Source organism: Artemia sp. Qi Xiang Cuo, chromosome 15, assembly GCF_049724085.1.
Source record: "Artemia sp. Qi Xiang Cuo chromosome 15, ASM4972408v1, whole genome shotgun sequence".
NCBI classification, from domain to species: Eukaryota; Metazoa; Arthropoda; class Branchiopoda; order Anostraca; family Artemiidae; genus Artemia; species Artemia sp. Qi Xiang Cuo.
In genome coordinates, this window is record NC_142808.1 from 33349730 (window position 1) to 33377215 (window position 27486).

The following is a 27486-nucleotide window of genomic DNA, read 5'->3' on the forward strand; positions in this document are numbered from 1 at the left end:
AAAATTTGAACAATGGAAGTTGCAATGCATGTAAAAGGCAGTAGATTAAGTTTTCTATCTCTATTTTAGCAGGCAGTGGGCGTTACAACAGAAGGGGTGGGGGTCAGCACCCAAAACTTTTTGAGATTCAGTAAAATTTACTTGACAAGTCACCAAATTATACTGAATCCGAGAAAAAACAACAGAGCAGTTACTATAGAACCTCGGAGAGTCCAAAATTTCATTCCGATTTTATACCAATTCCAAAATATGGCAGAGAAGGTCCAAAATTCAGTAATACAAATTATAAATTCTACGATGGCAGTCACGCAGTCTGAAATCGTTCTGCGAATTTGAAAAAAAACATTGAGGATTTAGTTGAATTTTGCGCAAGATTTTAATCTTGTTCCTCTCTTCTTTTCAAGATCCAAGTGATTTTTTTGGAACAGATATGGTGAAATGTAAAATTCGTCTACTTTTCATTTTTGTAGCTTCGTCAAATCAGTCCATTTTAAACTAAGAAAATAAAACTGTTTTTGACCTAAAAAAAGCTATTCGCTCACCGAAAATACTGCTTTGCATGGGTTTGGCCTATTTTATTTTCTATCTTTTTCCGCCAAAGCTGAGAAGTGAGCAATAAAATAAAATTAGCAAAACACACACAGTTTAACAGAATCTCAAATCTTCTATCCATTTTTCTTTAATACTTTCCTTTTTAAAAAATTGATACACCATTGCTATCTTTAACGGGGACAATCCCACAATTATGAATTTTTAGATGTTTTTTAGAATGCTAATACAGTAACTTACTATTATGCTGTTTGGCTGCATCTTCCAACTTCTTGACAATTTTGTCCATGGCCTCCATTAAAAACCTCATTCACTCATGTTTCAATGTCCCTTACTCTCTTTATATTTACCCCTTACTCTCCTTACTCCCCTTACTCTCTATATATTCTAACATGATCTATCATTTAAAAACTTTTTATATAACCCCTCCTCTTTTCTACAAAGCTTAAAACATTTTTGTCATATTCCCAGCTGCTATTTTAACCTTCCCCTCTAAGATAACTCCTTTTACTTCATAAAACAATTTTCAAAAATTATTACGTGTATCTTCTTATTAACAGGCATTTGATTCTATTCTTCCATTTTAAGAATTATTCTTACTCCAGAACAATGAAACATAGCGGGAAAGTTTGCCAATTCTAGCTATCTAATCCATTTCTATGGACTGGAGCGCAGAGGCGTAGCTACATTATTTTCATGGGGAGAGGGGGGAGGAGGGAGTGCAATTGAAGTAGGTGCTATTCAAGCGGTAGCAAAGAAAAGTAATTATTTAACAAACACGCTACTTGGTGAATTTAAAAACATTACGCAATACATTATAAACAATAGACACACATTAGACAATCATAAATATAAGTGCTGGTAATTGGCTTTTACTAAAATTGTCAGCAATGTGATGCTGCCGACGATAGTATTATAGCGTAAACAAGCTATCGGGTGGGCGAAAGTAAATGTCGTCTACACTTGGCTTTTTCAGCCAGATTCACCACTAATGCTGCAGTACATATCATCCTTCAAATTCCCCCAACCCCCACACCCAAAACAGGATGCTTAATCTCATAATTGAACCAATCTATATTCTAATAGCCCAAGGTATCGCTTTATTTATTTGCTCGTAATTTTGAATAGACTTGGACTCTGTAATGTTTAATTTGTTACATAAAACTTTTAATATACATGATTTATTGAAATATTATTATAATTTTTTATCAAATTGATTTTTCTGTTGATTCACTGATTTATATTACTAAATAGCATTCGATGTATGTCTAATTTTTTATTCTACTGTATATCTACTTTCTTATTCTTCTACGATTTCATTTCTGTATTATTCATATACACTTTTGAAAGCTATACAACAAGAGAATCTAATCTTGAACTGATAAATTTCAGGAATTAAAAGCATCTTAAATATTAGGGAAAAATTAACATGAGCAAATGTGGCGAAACAGGAAACATAGAACATTTTTCAATTTTGCCCGTAACTAGGCCCACATTTTTACTTGATGATTAGGTTTCAATCAAAGGCTGTATATTTGGAAAAATATTAATGTAGAACATATTATAAGGTGTAATGGACCCCCATTTTTCTTGTTTTCCTTATGTTAAAAACGAGCAGATATTAATTAAAAAAATATCTGCTCAAAGTAAAGAGCAAATTTGACACTTAAAACGGGCGTTTAAACATTTTTAAAGCTACTTCATAAAACATAGTTTCTGTTCAAAAAATTTTTTGGGGGGGGGGGCAACTGCCCCCCAACCTTTGCCCTCCCTGAACGAGGCCACTGCTAGAGTGGACAGATGTCCTATTCAAACACAGGGTATTGAAACTGCTATGGCAGTGCTGTGAGTAAAACGCATTAAATTTAAAAATCCAGAACGCTCCCTGAAAATTCAAGCAAAGATAAACATTCAGGTAACCTACTCGAGTATCTATCGTAATTTTTATAAACATAGCTGGAACATTTTCTATATCAACCTACTTTAGGTTCTTTTCTGAACTTAATACAGCAGTCCAGTCAATTCATAGGCTGAAAATTCTGCTTGATTAGGATATTCTAGGGGATACCACCAGATTGCTAACTTGACAGTGTAGTATGCAGGTATATGGTCTACTATGCAGTCATTTGACCTCTTTGAGTTCAAAGTAGGTAGTATCTTCAGTTCTTCCTTGTGTTCAGCATTCCTTGCAGAAATGGTCAGGAATAGCCTACTTCTTTGTCTTCATAAACATCAGCACTTGGAAATAAAAATTAACTACACTTGGCATGTCATTTGAAAGCCACTATTTTGATGATGGGTTGTGGGAAGTGCAATTACCTGAGCTGCCTGTCCCCAGCAGTTTAAAGCCAATAGGCTGGTCAGTACAAATACAGCTCTTTGTCAATGTTCCATTGTCTCCCTCATGGTTTAAATCATCAAATTACAGATTGGTCTTTGAATGTCAAGGGTTTCAAACAAAGTTACTAGGATAGTTGCAAGGAATAGAGTGTCATACTCTAGTTTAGATTAAATAAAAAGTTTATAAAAATCAATTTTGATGAAGATCTCCATTTAGATCCTGAAAGTTGCTTTAGGATGACTACTCATTTTAAAATTGTTGCTCTCAACATTATCACATGTGGTAGCCATTTAAATGAGAGTCAAGGGTCATACCCAGTAGACAAACTGATGGCTCAGAAGCTATTGTACTCCCTTCTATCCTTAAGGGTTTAGGGAGGGTTGTTTGTTGGTTATAAAACACTATTGCCTTTGTTTTGGGACAAAAAAATGGGCAGTCCAAAAGCTTTAGAAAAGAGGCAAGCATCATCTATGTCTTACTGAATAATACTTTGGAGTAATATTATATTCTTGTGTCTATTCCACTCCAGAAGATCATTAGCAAATTCTCAATTTTTTGACAGACTTCTATTCAAAAATATACAGTGGAAACAAAAGAGGGCTTGTGATAGTTCCTTGTAGGAGATCCTCTTTAACTTGTTTTCTTCAGACAGTGTTTCATTAATCTGTACCTGAAAAGAACAATCACATAATAAATAATGAATCATTAATACTATTATAGGTAGAAAATTCTTATTATTTGTAACTTCTAGCAACTTTTTGTGTTTGACATTTCTGTATGCCTCAGTCCCATCAAACAGCACAGGAATTCCAAATTTACTTTCCTGCAAAGCCTCTGCTCTGTCTGATTTCTATTCTGATTATGTTGTCCATTGCACTGTGACCCTTTCTAATATCTGTCTGGGATTAGGATATTATTTGATTTCCCTCTGCAAACCATTCTAATCTCTTTAAAATTATACATTCAAATATTTTGCCAATAGTGGAGATGACAGATATTATAAGATATTGGGTCTTCAGGTGATTTCCCAGGTTTGAGGATGGGATGAATAAGGGCAATTTTCCAGGAATTAAGAAATTTCCCTTCTCTCCATGGCTTACTATATACTTCCAAAGTTTTTTCTTGAAAGATATGAGGTGTTTCAATAATCCACATGATGTGTACATCAGCATACCCTGATGCTAAATTTTGATTGCATTCTTCAATTGCTGTCTAATTCAAATAATTAAAATGGTAAAATTAAAGACTTTTTATGCTGTGCTACAGAAGGGAGGACACATACAGGCAGGTCTGGGAAAATAGTTTCTACATCATTCTTCATGAATGTAGTTGTAAAAATCTCTGCTCTTAAATTATCAGAAGTTATTTGCTGCCTGGTTTATTATTTCATATTTGTGATCATCAAGTGTCATTCATCTTTCTTACATAGGGTAAAGGCACCAATGATTCAACAGCTTTTGTAAAAAAAAACACTTTTTCTACTCAAGAAGGCTTAATCTAAGAATTTTGGTTTGAAAAGGGTCTGAGCATGTAGGAAAAACATCTAGGAATCTAACTGTTTGATTAGCAATTTGAAGTTTTATCAGAAAAGGGTTCAAAACTCCAATTTACTGAAATTGGAGCATTTTCACCTACAAATTAGACACAAAAAAAAACAACCTGTTTTTGATGCAAGTCTGAACCCAATTCAACATGTGTCAAAATAATTGAGGAAGGCTTGTGGGCAGAACCTGGTATATTTGACATGCCTATTCTTGTTACTCTGTTTCTTTGTTTCTCTTCAACTTTGTTTAATTTGTACAAGTATAAAACACCATTCAGATAGTAGAAGCAATTAAACCAACAAAAGTGTTTCATATATAGGAACAAACGTGGATAATCACATGGAGTGTAGGCCTAATTGTGTGACCTAGGTCACATGACTTCTTCTTTTTTCACAGTGTTGCCTATATGCTACAGGAATAGCATCACCAAACGCTATTTGGAACAGACCACTTCCTGTCAGCTTTAACAGCCCAGTAAAGATTTCTTCATTGTTCACAGTGTAAATGTCGTCAACATTCGGCCATTTCAAAGTATGATCTGCCATTTTAATCCATTTCAAAAATTTTAGTTTTGAATGTGCTTCGTCTGTAAAGTCCAGAATCCTACCGACAAAATATGGCACCTCGCTTTTTTTGTCACTAAAGAAAACAGCATAGTATTGGCTGAGCTGCGGTTCAACTTCCGATCCGACAGGTGGCGGAATTTTGGAGTTGGATGCAGAATATGATTGAGACTTGTCATCTTCAACTATTGCCTCATTGTGAGCTTTACTTCCTCTTTTGGCTTTTGCAATGCAATAGTTGGGATTGGAAAGATGTTGATAGAATTTCCTCCTTACCATTCCGGAAGTAGCTGCTTTTGGTGCTGTTGGTGGTGTTAACACTGCTGCAATCTCAGGCGCCACCTTGATGGGGGTGTGCCACCATGGTCCTGTTGATGAGGCAGATTTGATTTGCTTCCAGAACTTGTATAAGCCAGTCAACTTATTGTCCAGTGTTTCAAGTAGGTTTCCAGGATAGGACTTTTCAAAAAGTTCTAATGTTTCTGGGTCAAGAAAAGCCGCCAATGAAGCTATCACTGACACTTCAGGATCCACTGCCTTTTTATAGCAAGAAGGATCTGGAACAGGACCTGGCGTCTCTTGAGATTCAGTGTAAACTGAGATGTCAACTTGCTCTGGGGCCGGCAGACCTTCTGAAACAAGTTTTCCATATCTAACGTTTTTTCTGTTCCACAGGTAAATCCCGCATACTTTGAATGACTTGGTAAGAAGCGCTGGTGAAAGTAAAGGCCTGAAGCACTCCTTCAGCAGGCAAGCAAAATTTCCTTTGGTAACTTCATGCTTTGACTTCTCAAGCATGGCATCACGCTTTTTTTCGGTTAAACTTGGTCCAAGATGTCTTCAAGGACTTGAACACCGCTACGTCTAGAGGCTGCATGACAAACGTGACGTTTGGTAGAAGGCTTACGAGTACGATCCCATGGCTTTCACACTCCTCGCTAAGCGGCAGAGAAAGGTGGGATGCGTGTCCATCTAAGAACAAGAACACTGGCTTCGGAACTCTTTTTCCGTTCAAGGTAGGTATGAAGACTTGAGTAACAAATTCTAAGAAAGTTTCAGCTCTCATCCATCCTGTTTCGGATGCAGTCTGGTATACACCTTCGGGGCAAGCATCTTTCAGATCTTTGGAAACTCGGCACGACTTGTACGGATAGACAATGAACTCTGGGCACTGATTTTCATCTACGGACACACAAAAAAGTACAGTAAGACTAGTTTTTTCATTGCCTCCTGTGTTCTTTACAACTTGCCTGGAATCTTGTTCTGCAATGACTACCTTTCCATGGGGCAGGAATAGGAAAGCTGTCTCACCACAGCTCCAGACTTGCTCAGGCTTCACGGTCTCCATCGGAGGGTATCACTTTTGTTTCAAGTAAGTTTCATGATTCTCAAACCAACATTCATTTTTCTCCCGTTGTCACCTTAGAATGTCCGCCGTGCACACTTTCTACTGTTCGCAAAGTAAGTTCCGGGTGTCGTTTCATGAAGTTATAGTACCACTTCTTCGTTATACCACCTTTTCCTTTTATCTTTCGACCAGACTTTTTAAGGCAGAGCTCGGCCGCGTCCATAAGATCGGCTTTCACGATAGGGAATCCTCGTTTTTGGCAGTGAAATGCAAATTCGACCTTTTTTTCTCTTCTGCTTCACTGAAATAGGTTGGTCCCATATGAGTACGTTTTCTGTTGCGAGAAGCATCTCTTCACATAGCTGAGATGATTGTAGTTTTTGGAATTCCAAACTTCCGTAATAGTTCAGACATCGATGTCTTGTGTCTCAAATACTCATGCAATGCTTTTTCCAAGTTTGTTTGACATTAATTCTTTTTGTATCGCCGCGAGTCATTTCTTCTTCAGGCTTGCGTCTACTTGATTTTTTGTCTCGTTTCACTTGCTTGTCTTGATTGCACTGGCTCTCGCACTCGTCCGTAGTATCACCGGTTTCGTCAGCGTTATTGTTTACGTCACTAGAATCTGAAGACTCCGGACTCTGGTCGGAAGTATTGCTGCTTGAAACGGAATTACTGCTAGACTGAGAGTCACTCTCAGTATCATCATAATCTCTTTTCATTCCTATGTCCAAAATTGTCTTGGCTTTTTTGGTTTTCTTGTGTTTCTGGCAAGATTTCTTCATCTTTCCTATTATTTTCATTTTGTCTTCAAACGATGGTGCTCAGTTTTGCGTCGTTTTCGACGTTCATCTTGTGACCAGTCACTATCTAAAGTTGACTTCTCTCTAGACTTGGAATTTCGGACAAATGTGTACTGCAGCCTCTTCATTTCTTTTGGTGGAGGCATCCTAAAATATAAATATGGTATCAGTGGCGTAAATTCAGAAAAATTCCTGGGGGGGGGGCAAACTTCAAAGATTTTGCCACCTCATGGAAGAAAATTTGCAAATTTTGACTTTTACTTTGTGAGGAAAGTACAAAACTATGCTGATTATATCCTGTTAAAAAAAAAGAAAAAGTTTGAATTGGTGAAAGTTTCTAATTCAGAGCGATTGGATGGCTTGGAAAGAATATTTCCTGCCGCGAAGTAGCGGGTATTTTTGAAATATTATTAAAAAATGTATTATCCCTTATATTGGACCTCTTAGACTCCTTTTTAGGGAAGCAAATTACTTAAAAACAAATATTGTGCTGTGAAGGGTCTAAGCCAAAAAAGAAAATTTAGAATTAGGAAATATCATTTTGTTTTGTTAAGAATTGAATTGAGTGAAGGCCTAGAACAGGGTTTTCTGGCGCGAAGCGCAGTAGCATTACTATCAATAAACCGAATAATTAAACCAAGCTGCTCTTTTTTTGACAGATCTTTCGTTTCATCTGCGCAGATTGCCCAATATTTCCTCATAGAGCATCTTGTTTGTTCTCGCAAGAGGTCAGCCAGTATGCTTATAAGACTATTTTGGTAGTCGGGACTCAAATAGCTTCCATACCGACGTTTTAGTTTTTGCTGAAGATCTGGGTTTCCCTCTGTCATCATTTCTAGTATTTCTATAAAATTACCTCGATTGTGTGAGTCTTTGTGTTCATCATGACCTCGAAATGGGAGCCCTTGGCGTGCTAGGGCACATGCCACTTTCTCAAGTGTGACTATATACAGGCGATTTTCCGCTATGGCTTCCTTCCGATTTGAATAGAGAGTTGTAGCTATTGACTCAGATGTGCCACACTCAATTGCTTTATATTTGGTCCAGCTGCGATTTGCTTCGTTATGAGCTTCTGAAGCCTCATGTTTTTCAATCCTTTTGAATAGCTTTTTCCAGTTATTCACTCCTGTGTCAACAAACACTACATTATCAGAAGTATTTCCATGATTTCTTGTTAAGGAAAAGTGCCGACAGCAAAAGCAGTAAATGCCGTATTCTTTAATAGAGTATTCTACCCATGGTTTTTTCTCATAGGCTTTAGCAGAAAAACGGCGACCGTTTGTTTTGGAGTATTCGGCTAACTTTGGCTGGTTGTGTGCCTCCCTTTTATGGTGGGGGATGTCAAGATTGCCCCTCAATATCGTATCCGATGCACCGGCTACACTCCCACCCTAGAAAAATATCCAGTGCTTTTGCTTATAAACGTTTTAACTTTATTCAGAGGCCGATAGCTCTGAAAGAGTTGTTCCCTTAAATAGGTGTCTAGGAGACATAAGGAATAATAGACTTTCTTAGTGAAATATTTCTAGAATTTCCAACGCTCCGCAGCAAAAAATACTGTTTTCAAGCCATTTACTTCCATTTATACAGAAGCTTTCGCCCCTCTAAACCTTTTCCCCGTTGGTACAGTTTTGGTTTTGTTGGAAAACTTTCGTCGTGCTCCCCCCCCCCCCCCAAAAAATGATAGTGACGCCCCTGCTCCTAGCTTCTAATTAGCTTTTCTGCTACCGTTTAGTGTTATGTATTGGCATTTTGCCCTTAATAGTTTTCGTTTTTGTTATTTCATGATTAATAACGGGGTGGTCTCTTAAATTGGGTGCTTTTTCTCTCATTTATAATAATAACTTTTTTTCCGCAAAACTTGACGATAGCATACACATATCTTTCGACTGATCATTTAATACGCTTTAGCATCTTCTGCATGTTTAAGCGCCTCCAAAGGCTCAAATTCTCAGTTTTTAGAATTCGGTAAAATAGTCTAATCTAGTCAACTGAAATTTAAAAGGGTTAAAACATATATATCGTTTTTTGTCAGTTTAACTACGAGTAAAATTTCGTAAATTAAACGATAACATAATCCGAATAAGAAACTTAGCAACTCAATACAACAAAATTCTCGTGCTTATCTAGCTTATCAGCAAAATCTAGGAGGGCAAGTCATAAATTTTGTTTTGGATGAAGCACGCTGACGTGAAGCGAATGCCTCGCAATAACAGCCAATTTAACTTTAAAAAGTAGAATTTTGTCAGGAAGCAGCAATTTTTATTTATACTAAAACTGTCAATTCGAATGTATTTTAGCTCTTTTTCATTCCCTTTTTGCGCCATACTCAGTTTCTAGGGTGAGAATATAACAAGAGGTATAAATAATGGTGAGCGGCCACCTAGCAAAAATGGCAGGGCCTTAGGAAAGCATTTAATGCTCTTTCATTCTCTTAAGCCATAAATTATGTCTGATAAATCCGGCTGTAGTCATCTCTGAAGTCCTCGCCTGCCCCCCCCCCCTCCTTGAATGGCACCGCGTTCTCGATAAGTGTTTATTATAGGGGCGGTTATTTGATTTTCCCCCCAAAATTTGCGATTTATACATTAATCCAAAGTTGTAGCGCGAAATTAAGATCTTACTTCTGTAGGCTAAACTTTAGTCCGCATGGAATTTATTGAATGAAGCAAAGGCTATAAGTTTATATTAGTCAAACCATAAATGGCAAAATTACACACCTCATTTGGGCCAGCTTCTGTTGCTGCCTTGGTTGCTGCTACACTATCCACCAACTTAGCTTTTTTAGCCGGTTGACTAGGTATAAAAATATCGATTATCTTTCTCTGACTCATCGCACACTCTTATTCAACAAATGAATTCATTCAATACTATCTTTACTTGACAATGCTAGAGAAAAAACGAGGCTCTGGGCTACACGTCATTTTGTATAAGATTTTGTATGTGATAGAATTTGTATTTTTTATTCGGATGAAGGATAAATAAGGGTATAATCTAAAAAAATCTGGGGGGGGGGGTAATTTACGCCCCTGCATGGTATGAGGCCAAGCGGCAGTTCTTCAGATGATGGAAACATCCGGTGTCTGTAAGTAAAACTTCAAAGTTTAAAAAAAACCTTTTGTTTAAATGTTCTTTCATCTGAAATATTATTAGAAATAATAATCATCAAAATTTCTCCTTGCACAGAAAGCACCTGTAAATTTAACAGCTATGGTGCCTATGGTTTCGTAAGTGAAACCTGGAATTTCGACACCTATTATTTCTCATCTGTTTTGCATGTTTAGTGAAGTTTCGACAAAGTTACCTATATTTTGACACGGCCTATTGCTGTCTGCCCAAAATTTTAACAAGGCTACTACAAGATATTTACCAAAGAAATAAATCCCTTGATTGAAGCCGATATTTATGCTTGAATGTGGCTGAAGGAACATTTTTAGTCCGCCGGGTATTCCACTACATCAAACAAGAATTTTCGACACTTGAACCTAGTTTCGACAATGCAATCTCCGTCGCCATTTTCATTTAATTTTATCAAGAAAAAGCTAATGTGGCTACATTTCAGAGAAGATCAGATGTATCTTGACGCATTGTGCTGATCCCGATTTTTTCTTGCAATAAATAACCAAGTAATAACAGTTTAAAGATTACATACCTGAAAAATTGTCCGGAGCTCCTCTCGTGTCAAAAAGAGGAAACTGACTGAATTGAATGCTCTTTTATTATCTGGGTGTACCGGATACAGTATCCACCTTTCACATCGTCGAAATGTAACGACGGCTTCAAAAGATGGCGCTCCAAATCATGGCTAAGCAGAGCTATCCCGTTTTGAAGGAAAATTTCGACAGTGGTTCCAGAATTGCACTGTCGAATCATCAGTGCCTTTACCCTACTGGTGAATCTTAGATACTACAGTGTGATGGTCAACTCTAGTCATAAATGTATCCCCTGCCTCTTTTTTAGCTTGTAAACATGTTTGTTTTTTACTTTTGCTGAGCTGTGTTTATTTTCAATTGCTATGATAATTGCTGGATGCCTTTGGAATGCCTTTCTTGCTATGCATTTAAATTCCACTGCAGCAGAGCATAAATCATTCCATCAGTCTTTAATACTTTTATTACCAGCTGGAGCCCAAGTATTAGTGTTTTTCTTGGGGATTGCTTTATGAGCACCATCCATAATAGTTTTTTTTTTCAGTTAAGTATTTTCAGTTTGTCAAAAATGGGGAAACAGTCTTCCAGCAAAGTATAATCAGTGTCTTGCAGGATTTGCTTGAATATTGTCCATTTACCTTTCTTCTTAATAAACTTCCTTTTACCAGGTTTTGTTCCACAAGGCATGTGTGATATTGTTGTCTTTATAGTACAATGATCACTCTGTAGGTCTATTACTCTACTAATGGACACCTGATCAATAGCAGATGCAGGATTCAGTTGGATGTCAATGGTTGAATGTTTTTTATTCTTGTTATTGTAATATGTTGGCAAATCGTATGGTGTTAGAACTGCTATGTGATTGTCCTCTAACAACAGTCTTTCAATATGTTTTCCAGCTCAATTTGACTGTTCAACATCTTCCCAATGTGGGCTATGGGCATTGAAGTCACCAAAAATAAACATGTTGGGACCCTCTGTTTCTCTTGATAAATAGGGTAAAGGCACTGATGATTCAACAGTGCAATTTTGGAACCACTTTTGATATTTTCCTTCAAAACAGGATTAATCTGCTTAGTCATGACTTGGAGAGCCATCTCTTGAAGCCATCATTATATTTCGACAATGGGAAACATGGACACTATATCTGATACACCAAGATAAGAAAAGAAAATTCAGTTCAAACATTTTCCTGTTTTCCCCACAAAATGACCTCCCAACAATTCTTTAGCTATGTAATGTTCAGACTGTCATGTCTTGGTTATTTTTTTTACAAAAATTGTGGGGATCAGCACCAGTTTGTCAAGATACATCTGATCTTCTATAAAATATAGCCACATTGGCTTTTTCTTGATAAAATTAAATTAAAATGGCAGTGACTATTATGTTGACAAAACTATTTTCCAAGCGTCAAAAATGCTTGTCTGATGTGGAGGAATACAAGGCTGACTAAAAATGTTCCTTTGGCCAAATTCAAATGTAGATATTGGCTTCTATCAAGGGATTTATTTCTTTTGAAAATATCTTGTAGTAATCTTGTCAAAATTATCAACAGACAGCAACAGGCCCTGTTGAAATATAGGTGACTCTGTTGAAACTTCACTGAACATGTAAAACAGATGAGAAATAATTGGTGTTGAAATTCAAGGGTCCTCTGACAAAAACATAGTTGTCAAATTTACAGGTACTTTCTCAACAACAAGAGATTTTGAAAATTATTATATCTAATAATATTTCAGATAAAAAATCATTAAAAAAAGGGATTTTTTTTTAAATCTTAGTTTTACTTTCAGATGATAGATTTTTCCAGCATATGTAAAACTGCTGCTTGGCCTCATACCATATTCATATTTTAAGCATATGACTTGGTTGATCACAAAATCCTAATTCATTTATTGATGGATAACTTTGAAGTAGACCCTCTCTTATTTACTTTTTTTGTGTTTTCTTTCAAATAGATCAAAATAAATATGTTTTCTTTCAATTGTAAAACACAAAAATGTTTTCTCTGAACCCCTCCCTACTTAGCATGGAATTCCTCAAGGAACTTATTGGGATAACTCTTATATCTAGTAATGATTAATGAAATAGGTAATAGATTTTCTCAAAGGTGTTAATATGTAGATGACCTGCTGATCCTTGAAGTAATGTCATAGAAATATCAAAAGTAACCCCCTCAAAATCCTACCCATGTTTTGGACGAAGCTAATAATTTGCATATGAAAGTAAATTCTGCTAAGTCAAATATAATGCTGATAAACTTCTTAAAATTGTTGAAATCCACTCCTGTTTTCCTAGACCCTTTCCCACCCAAAATACTAGTGAAACAAGCTAAACTCCAAGGTGTCACAAATTTCTAATAGTCTAAGCTTTTCTTAAGTTTTCTAAGTTTACTAAGCTTTTCTTAAGTTTAAAACACTTTTTCTGTGAACAATGAAGAAATCTTAGCTTGACTGTTAAAGCTGAAAGGAAGTGGGCCATTCCAGATAGGCCTTGTGTTTGGAGATGATATTCTTGTGGCATATATGAAACACTGTGAAAAAAGAAAAGTCTTATGACCTAGGTCACATGATTACACTCCATATGATTATCCAATTTCGTTCCTACACTTGAGACAATTTTGTCAGTTTTTTGCTTCCACTATCTGAATAGTCTTTTATACATTTACCCGTTAAATAAAGTTGAAGAGAAACAAAGAAATAAAGTAAAAAGAATAGGCATGTCAAGTGCACCAGGTTCCGCCCACAAGCATTCCCCGAGTATTTTGACATGTGTCAAATTGGGTTCCAACTTGCATTAAAAACAGGCAATTTTTTTATTACCTGGCAGTATAAGGAAGCAGATCCAGCAGGAACCATAAATTCCATTTGAATATTGTCCCTGAAAAGAAGGCTGATCTTAATTTAAGCACCTAAGTATCAAGTTGAATATTTCAGTTTCATCATTTCTGGAGTATCAGCCTTTTATAATGTTTTTTTCTTTTTCAGTTTAGGCTATGGGCTTTTTAGTTGATACTTTTTACTTTTGTATTGCACTGTCTGAAGTAACTTTGGATTTCGCCCTTAATGCCTATGTACAGTGACTACCATTTTTACTTTTAAGTTATGGGCTTCTATTAGCTTATGCCTTTGGCCCTTTTTTCTTCACCTCAATGAGTTGGTAGTAAGTGCGCTCATATGACTTATTAGCTAGAAACACACACTTAGAAACAATAGGGAAAATTTCCTCAAGACCGTGGAATTTAATTCAGTAGATATTTTGGTCCTATGTCCAAGAGCTGTTGCACAACACCAACAATATATATATATATATATATATATATATATATATATATATATATATATATATATATATATATATATATATATATATATATATATATATATATATATATATATATATATATATATATATGTATACATAAACTTATATTAAATGTGAACTTTAAAGCTATAAATGTTTTTAAAAACTTTTAAAACGGCCCTAGCATAATTACTTTAGTGAAGGTAAGCCAGGACTGATAAATAATGTGATGTGAGATGATAAGATTCTTTCAAATGAAATAAAATAATTAAATACAAGCTTCCAAAGCTAATTTTGCATTTTTGGCAGCCAGCCTTAAATGCCTTTTTGTAACAGGTTCACCACTTTTGTCTATTGGTTTAGTAAAATATTTTTTAGAGCATTTTTAATTAAATTTGTGTATAAAGAATTTAATGAATATTCTCCTAAGTCCCTATTTAAAGAAATATTATTATCCATTTTGAGTCTAATTTCAATTGACTCCCGAGCTACCTGTTTGATGCCTAAATCTTTACTAATGAGAGAATATTTTTCAAAAAGTATTGTATGGCTGGGGTTATCACAAATATGGCTACCTAAAGCAGAATCAAAGGAGCTATTAGAGCTATTAGAAATTAATGCTTTGTATATGTCTTTTTTATGCTATTGTAGGCGTTTTTCTAGATTCTGATCATTTCTGCATACATAGTAATTCCCACAGTCATATGGTATTTGATAAACCTTTATTTGGCGAGTAACTGGGGTTTTATCTTTACCAGATTTTAAAAAACTTGTGATTTGAAAATTATTAGTGAAAACTACATACAGATTGTTTTCTATGTAAACAATTTTAAATTTTGTTGTGATTTTTGGCATGTACAGAAGATAGATTATACTTGAGACCTTACCAGGAGCCTCTCGTTGTGAAATATCTTTGATTTTATGGGAATATCTTTTTAGTCTACGGTTAATTGTATTATTAATAAAAAGAATAGAGTATCCTTTACCAAAAAGAACATCTTTGATAAAATTTATTTCTGCTTTTATGTGCGAATCGGAGCAAATGTTCAGGGCACGATCAATGAGAGAAGTTACAACTGCTCTTTTTAACTTGTGGGGGGGGGGGGTGATTTGATTTAAAATAAAGATATCTATTATTTTGTGTTGGTTTTCTAAAGATAGTAGAATCCAGCTTATCTGTACTACGAATAATTAACGCATCTGAAAACGGTAATTTATTTTCAATTTCTAGGGTAAACTACAAATTTCTATCATAAGTGTTAAGATGATCTAAGAAAACCCGAAGTTCAATTCCCCCATAATTCTAAAGTGAAATTACGCCATCCATTTATAAACCCCAGTAAATCATAGGCAGCGCGCTAGCGCTGCCTAAGTAAAGAACAATATGGCCACAATGTGTCTTTTTTTCTCCATACCTCGGCACTTCATATCGAAGGTGTTGTCGTAGAAACTTCTAATACGGCTCATTAAATTGTAAACTAGGGGCACCAGTTCCCATTTTGATGATCAAAAGTGATTAGAGGGCAACTAGCCCCCCCACGCCCATCAGTCCCCCAAATACAACCACTCAAGATTTGTAGACGGCTACTTCAGTCAGCGTAGTTGATTTCCCGATAGAAAATATTTTTTTGAGGAGGACACTCCCCCAAAACCCTCGGGGCAATGGTTGTAAGCTATGCCCTGATGGCATATACGGTTTTTATAGAAAGAGTTTTCATAGAAACATAAAAAAGACTCATTCGATTGGAAATTCAAAGGGCTAGTGCCCTTTTGAATAGTCAAAATTGATTGGCGGGCCACTAGCCCCCCCCCATGCTCATCATTCCCCCAAACACATCCACTCAAAATTGTGTGATAGTCATTTTGTTGAGCGGAGTTGATTTCCAGAAAGAAAATATCTTTTTGTGGAGGACACTCCCCCACAACCCTCAGGGCAAGGGTTTTAAGTTATGCCCTGAGGGCATATAAGGTTTTTTATAGAAGGCATTTTCGTAGAAACGTAAAAAAAGGCCCATTCGATTGGAAATTCAAAGGGCTAGTGCCCTTTTTAATAGTCGAAAGTGATTGGCGGGTAACTAGCCCCCCCCCCCATGCCCATCATTCCCCCAAACACATCCAATCAAAATCTTGAGATAGCCATTTTGTTCAGCGTAATTGATTTCCAGATAGAAAATATCTTTTTGAGGAGGACACTCCCCCACAACCCTTGGGGCAAGGGTTTTAAGTCATGCCCTGGTGCCATATAAGGTTATTATGAAGGTGTTGTCGTAGAAACTTCAAAAAAGGCTCATTTGATTGGAAATTCAAACAGCTAGTGCCCTTTATAATAGTCGAAAGTGATTGGCGGGCAACTAGCCCCCTCCCCCGTGCCCATCATTTCCCCCAACACATCAAATCAAAATTTTGAGATAGCCATTTTGTTCAACGTAGTTGATTTCTCAATAGAAAATATCTTTTTGAGGAGGGCACTCCCCCACAACCCTCGGGGAAAGGGTTTTAAGTTATGCCCTGGGGGCATATAAGGGTTTTATAGAAGGCATTTTTGTAGAAACGTAAAAAAAGGCCCATTCAATTGGAAATTCAAAGGGCTAGTACCCTTTTTAATAGTCGAAAGTGATTGGCGGGCAACTAGCCCCCCCCCCAAGCCGATCATTCCCCCAAACACAGCCAATCAAAATTTTGAGATAGCCATTTTGTTCAGCCTAGTTGATCTCCAGATAGAAAATATCTTTTTGAGGAGGAAACTCCCCGACAACCCTCGGGGCAAGGGTTTTAAGTCATGCCCTGGGGGCATAAAAGGGTTTTATAGAAGGCATTTTTGTAGAAACGTAAAAAAAGGCCCATTCAATTGGAAATTCAAAGGGCTAGTGCCCTTTTTAATAGTCGAAAGTGATTGGCGGGGAACTAGCCCCCCCCCCTGCCCATCATTCCCCCAAACACATCCCATCAAAATTTTGAGATAGCCATTTTGTTCAGCCTAATTGATTTCCAGATAGAAAATATCTTTTTGAGGAGGACACTCCCCCACAACCCTCGGGGCAAGGGTTTTAAGTCATGCCCTGGGTGCATATAAGGTTTTTATGAAGGTGTTGTCGTAGAAACTTCAAAAAAGGCTCATTTGATTGGAAGTTCAAACAGCTAGTGCCCGTTATAATAGTCGAAAGTGATTGGTGGGCAACTAGCCCCCTCCCCCGTGCCCATCATTCCCCCAAACACATCCAATCAAAATTTTGAGATAGCCAATTTGTTCAGCGTAGTTGATTTCCAGATAGAAAATATGTTTTTGAGGAGGACACTCCACCGCAACCCTCGGGGCAAGGGTTGAAAGCTATGCCCTGGGGGCACATAAGATTTTTATAGAAGGCGTTGTCATAGAAACTTCAAAAAAGGCTCATTCCATTGGAAATTGAAAGGGCTAGTGCCCTTTTTAATAGTTGAAAGTGATTGGATGGTAACTAACCCCCCTATCCCGCCCACCTTTTCCCCAAACACGTCCAAACAAAATTTTGAGACAGCTATTTTTTTCAACGTAGTTTAAAGTTCTGGAAATTTGGTCTTTGAGGATGACAACCCCCTCACAGCCCTCAGGACAAGGATTGTAAGCTGTGCCCTGGGGGCATATACAGTTTTTATAGAAAGTGTTGTCGTAGAAACTTCAAAAAGGGCTCACTCGATTAGAAATTGAAAGGGCTTGTAACATTTTTAATAGTCGAAAGTAATTGGAAGGCAACTAACACCCCTTCCACGCCCACGATTTCCCCAAACACATCCAATCAAAAATTTGGAAATAGCCATTTTGTTCCACGCAGTTAAAGTTCAGGAAATTATACCTTTGAGCAGGACACTCCTCTCGCAGTCTTCAGAGCAAGGGTTATAAGTTATTCCCTGGGGGCATTTAAGTTTTATTGGGCTCAAAACCCCTATGCCTTCCCAAGGCCAGATCATAATTTGCACTTCACTGAAAAAAATACAAATGAATGTGCATTGTCAGTTTAATATACATATACTGATATTTAGTAATCAAAATCGTAATATTATTTGATTTTTTTTATTAAGTTATAAAAGTAAAAACATTTATATTTTTTTCAGTAAAGTGCAAATTGTGATCTGGCCTTGGGAAGGCATAGGGGTTTTGAGCCCAACTTATGTTAATTTCTGCTGGTTTTGAGTTTGACTCGGTTATTTATTGTATTTTTTTTTCGTTTTGCGTTTCATTTATTTGTCGATGCTGATTTGTGGTAGTTTCTAGCTTGGTAGATTATTTGATTTTATTTTTGCTCATTTTTGTTTAATGGAGTTCTTTACTTTTCTTCGAAAAACTTATTTTGTGGGAAAAGTTTTTGTAATTAATATTTAAGAAAAAAGGAACTTAAAGCCCAATTCTCGAGGTTCTCGACATAAATATTTGCCTGTAGCCCAAATAAAGAGGCTCCCATTGGCAGCCGTTTTATTTGCTGATAAAAGGAATCACAGAACTGAAAATACATTGTAAATTTATTACAATTTTTACTAGGGTCATTAAAACTTCGCAATCAATTCCTGTTGCTGAATCTTCAATTAAGTAGTAATTCTCTCCTATTTTGTTTTTTAACAATTGCTCGAAAATAGCTACATCTATATTTGTATACATGGAAAACAATGTCAAAACTACTAACTGTTGTGTTTTCTGATATACATGTGCTATTAAGTTTCAACTAAATCAGCCGAATTAATAGCTACATCTATATTTGTATACATGGAAAACAATGTCAAAACTACTAACTGTTGTGTTTTCTGATATACATGTGCTATTAAGTTTCAACTAAATCAGCCGAATTACAAATGTAGGAACTTTGGGAATACAATAAAGGTTTGAAAGCTGTACAAAGCCATTTTCCAATATTGGAAGCGGAGCTTTAGTACACGCTGCGACAGGTCTTAAGGGAATACCTTGTTTATGTAATTTTGGTAAACCGTAAAATTTTGGTCAGAAGCTGCCACAAGGGAAAAATTTATTGTATAATTGTGGGGTGATTTTACCATTCTGTTTTAGCTTCATTTATAACATCATTCGCAAACTGATCAGTAGGATCGTGAGTTATCGTTTTATGTGTAGTTTTGTCATTTAAATGTGAATAGATTTTGTTGTCATAATCTGTCGTATCCTTGGCAACAAGTGAATTGCTTTTGTCTGCTTTGGCTATTATAATAGACAGGTCTTTGCGGAAATTAGATATTATTTTTATGTCTTGCAAATTTTCTGGTGCAAAATTGGTAGGAGACTTAACTTTTTTTTACTGTAATAAAGGGTATTTATAAGGCAAGACCTAACGCTATCTGAGTTTGAAACAAATGTGTAGTATTTATGCAAAGCGGACTCTAGAGAGGATTTTGAGAATTTTGGACCTTTTTCCAGTGTTTGGATTTCCTGGGGTTCAAATGTTCTAGAGGAGAGGTTAACAATAGCGGGTCCCTGAGTGAATCTTGGAGAATAAATACATAGGCCCAAAATATCCTCTGAATTGACTTATACTGTCTTGAAAAAAATTTCTCGATTGTTTCTAAACGTATTTGTTTGTTATGGAAAGGCAGTGTGGTCTCGGGATTCACTCCTGGACCCGCTATTTTTAACCTCTCTTCTAGAACGTTTGAACCCCAGGAAATCCAAACACTGGAAAAAGGTCCAAATTTCTCTTTTCTACCCAAACAAGTTCTTGTGGCAGATATAGTTTCCTCTCTAGAGTCTGCTTTGCATAAATACTGCTCATGTGTTTGCACAGCTTTCAAACCTTTACTGTATTCCCAAAATTCCTACATTAGTAATTTGGCAGATTTAGTTGAAAAAAAAAAATATCAAATGTATATCAGAAAACATAATAGTTAGTATTTTTGACATTGTTTCCATGTATACGAATATAGATGTAGCTATTTCCGAGCAATTATTGAAAAATAAATAGAAGAAAATGACCACTTAATTGAAGACTCAGTGACAGAAATTGATTGCGAAGTTTTGATGACCTTAGTTAAAATTTTAAAAAAGTTTTCAATGTATTTTCAGTTCTGTAATAAGTTTTCAATGTATTCCTTGTATCAGCAAATAAAAGGGCTGCCAATGGGAACACCTTTATCTGGGCTACTGGCAAATATTTATGTCAAGAACCTCGAAAATTGGGCTTTAAGTTTATATTTTTTAGAACATATCTATTGGGGTCGCTACATGAATGACGTAATTTCACTTTAGAATTATGGGAAAATTGAACTTCGGGTTTTCTTAGATCATCTTAACACTTATGATAGAAATTTGTAGTTTACCCTAGAAATTGAAAATAAATTACCGTTTTCAGATGCGTTAATTATTCGTAGTACAGATAAGCTGGATTTTACTATTTACGGTAATAATATACGAAATTATTCCGTATATGAAAGAGGCTGTGCCCTCCTCAACGCCTCTCTCTTTACTATAAATTTTTAATTTCAAACAAATCTTTTTTTAAACAATAAAAAATTTAGCGTAAAGAGCACGGCGTTGAGGAGGGCACAGCCCCTTTCATATACGGAATTATTTCTGTTCGTTTTAAGATTTAATGTCGCTCCTTACTTTCAGTATAAAAAACTTTTTTTTTTATTTAAAGGCTACAAAAGGGGGGAGTCTGGGCGGCGGCAACACCCGAGCTGTGCCTTCTGATCCCAGTCCCTTTTAAGGTTTGACCGTGTAACTCAGCCTCTTTAACTCTTTAGAAAACGTAGTTTTTTTCACATAATTTATGCACGTTTTTGTAGAGTTTAGTACTTATTATTGCTTGACTAACTGTTAGATGATTGTGTATTATTCTTTTCTTTCTCGACAGGGTGTTTTAAGGGTTGACCTTGTAACTCAGCCTCTTTAACTCTTTAGAAAACATAATTTTTTTCAATTAATCTAAAAAAGAGACTGAGTTTTTTTAAAAAAATTTAAATTCAGTATATAAAAAATTTGATCTAACGGTAAATCGAACTCGGGTTTTCCGCCCTGACATTAAGGATTCACACCGCTACACTAAAGGGACATAATTGAAATTGTTTTTTAGTAAGGTGATGAATCTTTTTGACGCAAGCAAAACTTGATATTTGGTTTTTGGAAAACAGGGAAGGAGTGATCAGATGTTGCTGAAATTTCGAGGATAAGCTCCCAGGCCCCAGGAAAGCTTGTCCTCTAAATTTCAGCCCGATCAGACAACGTTAAAGGGGGGTTGTGGTGGGAAAAATTAACATGGGCTAATATAGGAAAACGAGGTTTTTCGTAAATATAAATTCGGGGGATAATTTTTTCGGTCTGAAAATATCAAAAGGCCCTAACAGGTTGAATTCTGCTTCGAATGAGTCCTCATTCACCCGGATCCGGTGCCAACTATGGCCTGTAGGCGTGGCTAAGAAAAAAAAAAAGAAATGATGAATTTTAAGTGGCAATATTTGGTTTTTTGAAAACAGGGAAGGAGTGATCGGATTAAGCTGAAATTTCGAGGATAAGCTCCTGGGCCCTAGGAAAGCTTAAGCTGTAAATTTCAGCCCAATCGGACAACGTTAAAGGGGGGCTGTGGTGAGAGGGTCCAAACTTCCGGCCCAGTTTACCCCATGAAGATAAAGTCGGAGGAGGATGAAATTTTGCACGTTTCTTAGTTTGAGTTTGGGCTACAAAATGCGATCACCGCCGTCTCTCTGCGACCTCTAGGACCTGAAATCGCTTAACATTGTGGTGGGTCGCCTCTTTATAGAGGCACAAGTGTGCCTCCTTGATTTACGACTTAACCCTTTGTTAACCCTCAGCTTCCCATCTTATCTTTATAGTGAATGGATAAATACGGGATTTGTATAAACGTTCAGCGGTTATTCGTGTAGGGAACTTATTCTGAATCTTTTTTGATGCTTTTGTCCGGTATGAACCGTGGCTAAAAGTAATACATTATTCTATATCTTTTCGTCATTGGTTCTTTGTGTGTAGTTTCAAAGCTGACTCAGGGTGTGTATTTACATTTTGTGGGTACAAAAAAAAAAAAAAATCGTGGCTGCAATTAAGAAAAGTATAAAGCTAGACTCGAAGCAATAGGGAAAAAAGTGTGTAAATATGAGACCCTTATTTAGCCAAACTTTGGCTTTAGAGAAAGCTGCTAAAATGAGAGGGCAACCCCCTCATATTTAAAATAATTTTTGTTCGTTTTAAGTTTTAATGTTGCTCCTTAATTTTGGTTGAAAAACTTAATGTTTTTTTAAATTTATTTATTTATTTTTATTTTATTCAATAAAAGAGGAAGCCATAGACTTGTCGCATAAAAAAAAAAAAAAAAAAAAAAAAAAATTTGGAATGCTTCACGATTTTGCGTGTCATCCTTGCGCAGGGGCCATGCTAATCTTCTCTGTATCGTTCCAATTTTAGTATATGTCTTCCCGAAGGAAGACTTTTTTAATAAATTTATTTCTGATCTCTTTTTTGAATCATGTCAAAATCCCCCCCCCGTAAATTTTTTTCAAAGCGGAAAGTTGCACCTGCAGAAAATTCTCCCATGGGGAATTGCTTCAACGGAAAATTTTCCCATCGAGAATTAATCCCTTGGAAAATCCCCCCCCCCGCCGAAAAATCCTCTAGACAATTACAACCCAGTGAAAATTCCCCTAACAAGTCCACATACAAAATTGAGTCGGCAAAGAGAAAGTAAGACTAATAAAAATCATTTCACATACGAATTCTGGCAAATTCCTCACTGTTAATTTTCACCTGGAAAATTCACCCCTCCCCCCCCCCCCAACAGAAAATTCACCCTCCTTCCCTCGAAAAATATCTATATACTTCCCAATAGCAAGTACTTAACGTATACAGTGGGCAAATTTCATAACTTGCAGACCATTCCCCGCGGGCTGTGGGGGATTATGTTGTCCCAAAGGCAAAGTCATTGGACCTTTCAACTATACTGAACAAAATGGCTGTCTCAAAATTTCGATCGTACGTCTATGGGGAGAGAAGGGCGTGGGAGTTGGTTAGTTGCCCTCCAGTCTATTTGGGCGCTTAAAAAGCGCACTATAGCTTTTAATTTCGAATGAGCCCTCTCCGATACTCCAAGATCATTGGTTCGATACGATCATCGCTGGAAAAACAAAGAAAAATAACAAATAAATATGCAACTGTGATCTTTCTCCTGTTGCAGCAATATAAAATTCCACATTTTGTAGACTGGAACTTGAAACCTCTACAATAGTGTTCTCTGATATGCTGAATCTGTTGATGATTTTTATTAAGTTTCCTTGAATTTTTGGGGATGTTTTCCCCCTTTTTCAAAAATCAGGCAAATTTTATCAGGTTTTTACCCTTTGATGGGTGACATTAAACTTGTATATTTGGAATCAGTATAAAAAGCTTTTTTTTATTTATCCATTGATATCAAAATTCCGTTTTTAGAGTTTCGTTTACTATTGAGCCGAGTCGCTCACTATTGAGCCGAGTCGCTCCTTACTTGCAGTTCGTTACCGCGAACTGTTCGATTTAAATTTATTTTCAATTGTATAGATGGTGTTTCTTTACGCTTGTCTCTCTTTCCTTTATTTGATAGGCTGGTTGTTCCTGCTTTGAGAATGAATATGTTAGATTTATGGGATTAAAATATTGGGATTAGGTAAAGTTTTTAAAGATATGGATCAGCTCCAATTTTTGAAAAGCAATAGGTAAATTAAGTCCTTGGATTTGTTGATTGTACATATTTGTTGGAGTCAGATAGGTTTTGGATAAATGTCAAGTCAAGATTTAGTTACTCTATGTGCTTTACCCACCCCACTCCCCATATCTAAAGTTTTCATAATATTTTCTAGAACCTTGTTCATGCTCCATATAACCATAAGTCACCTACTTTGTTGTTCTTTTTTTCAAAATTGTGACTCCCCCACCCACCGAAAGAGATCTATGTTACACACATAAGGGATATGTCCCCTCCCTTAAAATTGGATGTATTTTTATATTTAGGGGGATTTCTGTTTGTTTCTTTAAACTTGTTTCTTAAGTCATTCTATATTTCTTTGTTAGATATTTGTAAATGAAATTTTGATGAATGAAACTTTTACAGGTTTTCAAATGGATAAATCACCATGGCGGAAAAATTTTATACCTCGAGTAATGTCAGATATCGGAGCCGTTGTGTTCTTATTTGCTATGATTCCTGCTGTTTACGTTTTTGAAATTGGTGTTGTTTTCCCCATATTTTTTAAGGACAGTCCATCTTGGCTGTTGTACTTCCACAATGTTTTAGGCACTTTTGCGTTAATAAACGTTCTTGGTAACTACATTGGCTGTGTTATGGTGGAAACTTCAATTAGAAATGTTATGATGCCGGCCCAGATCCCAGAGAACAATGCTGGATGGTTTGTTTGTGCTTCGTGTGAATCTATTGTACCACCTAGATCAAGGCATTGTTATACATGCCGTACTTGCATATTAAAGAAAGAACATCATTGTGTTTTCACTGGATATTGTGTTGGCCATAAAAACCATCGGTATTTCATTCTATTTTTGACTTATATGTGGATATCAACTTTATATGCATCTTACTTAAATCATCATTTCGTATGGAGTCTTATTGGAGAAGTGACATGGAAGCATGTTATCAGAATCATAATGCCTGCTGCTGTGATTGTTCTAGGATTTGATGCTTCATTAACACAAGTTTATATATTTTTCTATTCAGTGACAATTGTTGGACTAATGTTTGTGAGTGTTTTGTTATACCAGCAAATTCAGCTCATGATAACTGGGGTAACTACAAGAGAAAAGAGTATGAAAGTTCAAATGTATAGTAGAAATAAGATGGAAAATGTAAAAGAAGTTTTAGGAGAGAAGTGGTATTTAGCTATGTTTATACCATTTATTGAATCAAAGCTTCCGCGGGATGGAGTCTTTTGGGATAGATACATCAGATCAGATAAAGCTCTAGATGATGATAAGTCGTTTTAATATCGAGGGTGACCTGTGGCTTTTCAAACCATAAAATTTTTGCTCCTTAATTTCACTAATTATGTCTCCACTCGGAAAGTATTAAAAAAAAGCACATAGAATGTGTACTTTTATCTTTCACCTATGCAAGTTATTATATAGGCCTATACCTTGATGTTTTTTTTTTCTTTCGAGCTGGCCACATAAAAAGCTAATTATTTAGCTTCCCATCTTATCTTTATAGTGAATGGATAAATACGGGGTTTGTATAAATGTTCAGCGGTTATTCGTGTAGGGATCTTATTCTGAATCTTTTTTTATGCCTCTGTCCGGTATGAACCGTGGCTAAAAGTAATATATTATTCTATATCTTTTCGTCATTGGTTCTTTGTGTGTAGTTTCAAAGCTGACTCAGGGTGTGTATTTATATTTTTTGGGTACAAATAAAAAAAAAATCGTGGCTGCAATTTAAAAAAGTATAAAGCTAGACTCGAAGCAATAGGGAAAAAAGTGTGTAAATATGAGACCCTTATTTAGCCAAACTTTGGCTTTAAAGAAAGCTGCTAAAATTATTAGACATCTTGTGTCAATTCCGTTTTAAAATAGTCTTTTATGTAGCCTTAGAAAATCATCAAAAAAAATGTAAACTCCCTAAATTAAATTTGACTTTCCGTAGTTTTGCCAAGTTTGTTGCATCCCAGAAAAGGCTGTCCTAGTTGGCCAGAAAAATTTAAGCTCTTAGCCTATATATGGAAGAATCTTTTATTTATTCATTAACAAATTTTAATTAAATATAAACTTAAATGTTTATATAAATGCAAAATATAAACTTAGAACGACAAATACGCCTATGTGGCTCCATATTTAATGAGAAAATGAGGCTGGAAATGTCAAAAAAGAATAATTCTTTTTTTACCTATTTGAGGCTTATAGCCCAAATATACTGAAAAACAGTAAGTACACAATCATAAAGCTAACGTCTACCAGGGGCGCCAATTGCGGGTGGTGTATTTGCCCACTTTGTTTTTTTTTACCCTCTCCTTAGATTCTGAAAATTTCTTTTTTAGGTATTATCATTGAAAAAAATGGAAAAGAAGACCAAAAATTGTTGCCCCCTCTCAATATTTTGGAACATATATATTTTCTTGTATCTTCGTTGAAAAACAAACTAAAAGGAATCCTTGCCCTTCTCCGTACATTTTCGTAAATGTGTGCCCCTGAAGTCTACTGAAGTTGATGCTAGAGAAGAACTATATAAAACAAATCAATGTAGCTTCAAATATTGTGTGTAATTCTTCTACATTTAATGTTGAGAAGTAGATAAAAGAAAACTAATTTTAAGCTATCATTGCTATAATAAGAAACTAAGCATATCTGTCATGTTCGTCCAAAAGGCGCTAATGGTGTGAATTTTCTCATATTAAGGTTCAGACCCCCGCTTTTAAACAGAGCTGCTCATTCAATTGGTGAAATTCATTTTTCAGCATCTAATTAGGTGGTCAGGGAACCTGAAAGTTTTTAATATTACTGAAACGAGTTGTGTCTTTGTCATGTAAAAATTCTTCAAATTTCACTTTCCCTGTTTCTTTCCTTGTCCAAATGTTAACTATGAAAAACATTTCTCGTTACAAAAAGAAAAATGAACCGTGTCATAATCCTACTGCCAAACAACCCTGATTTTTTCATTTCTTTATGCTTGCATTAACCGAGCGATTTTCAGTTTACTGGCTACTGGTTCAGCTTACTGGTTATTGGTGCTAGTTTCAGCTTACTGGTTACCATGTTTTAATGCTAATGCTGTCTGCTGCCTTCATTTATGCTGGAAGCAGTAAATTTTGTTTGCCATGTTCGTTAATTTGTTCCTACAAGATATTTTTTTTCAAGAAAAAGAAAAAAAATGGTGTAACCTCGTACTGTATTATAAATCTTAATCCTTAACATACATCTCTGATCTTTCTTTAGTGCTAAAAATATTTCGCTGTTCATTTTTGTTTGGTCGTTTCCTATTCTAGTCATACTTTTGTCACACATGTAGCACTATTTCCTAATAAATTTTATTGACTTAGAGTTCCTGTCTTAGAGTTTGAAAGAAGTAAAAGACACGTAGAATTAACTGTGAATTACCTGGTGTTCCTCACACATGCTCAGAGGCTTAAGGTGTAAGGGGGATTAGAGTTTTTTTCTCTGTGGGTCAAAATACTGGACAAGGATTTTTTTTGGAAGCAGTTTTTCCTAGAGAATTCTTCTGATCAGTTTTAGGGGACCCCCCCCCCCCGTCGCTAAATGTGCTGCTTTGTTTGCTGATAAATTTGTTAACTGATCCTTCGATTTTCATTTCTCATGAGAAAATCAGTGCACCGCCTTCAAAAATTAAGGATTGCCATCTGAAAAAAAAGTTTTAATTTGAGTCTTGGTTGTTGATTGCCGAGACCTGCGGAATTCCTATGACTGTCCTTTT

General features: G+C 36.0%; 1 protein-coding gene and 1 non-coding gene across 2 annotated transcripts; one reads left to right on the top strand and one right to left on the bottom strand.

The window, feature by feature from the left end:
* The first annotated feature begins 2423 nt into the window (after positions 1 to 2423).
* Positions 2424 to 27095, top strand: LOC148943585 (putative palmitoyltransferase ZDHHC24). The gene is made up of 2 exons (XM_089101876.1): positions 2424 to 2464; positions 24166 to 27095. The coding sequence occupies exon 2, from the start codon at positions 24174 to 24176 to the stop codon at positions 25047 to 25049; it is 876 nt and encodes a 291-aa protein (XP_088958002.1). The 5' UTR covers positions 2424 to 2464; positions 24166 to 24173; the 3' UTR covers positions 25050 to 27095.
* On the bottom strand, positions 22408 to 22513 carry LOC148943586 (U6 spliceosomal RNA). Its single transcript, XR_016143013.1, has one exon. It is a non-coding gene; the product is annotated as a U6 spliceosomal RNA (small nuclear RNA).
* Positions 27096 to 27486: the final 391 nt, after the last annotated feature.

Coding starts and splice junctions, on each gene's coding strand:
- LOC148943585 (XM_089101876.1), top strand. CDS start 24,174: ATGGATAAATCACCATGGCGGAAAAATTTTATACCTCGAGTAATGTCA.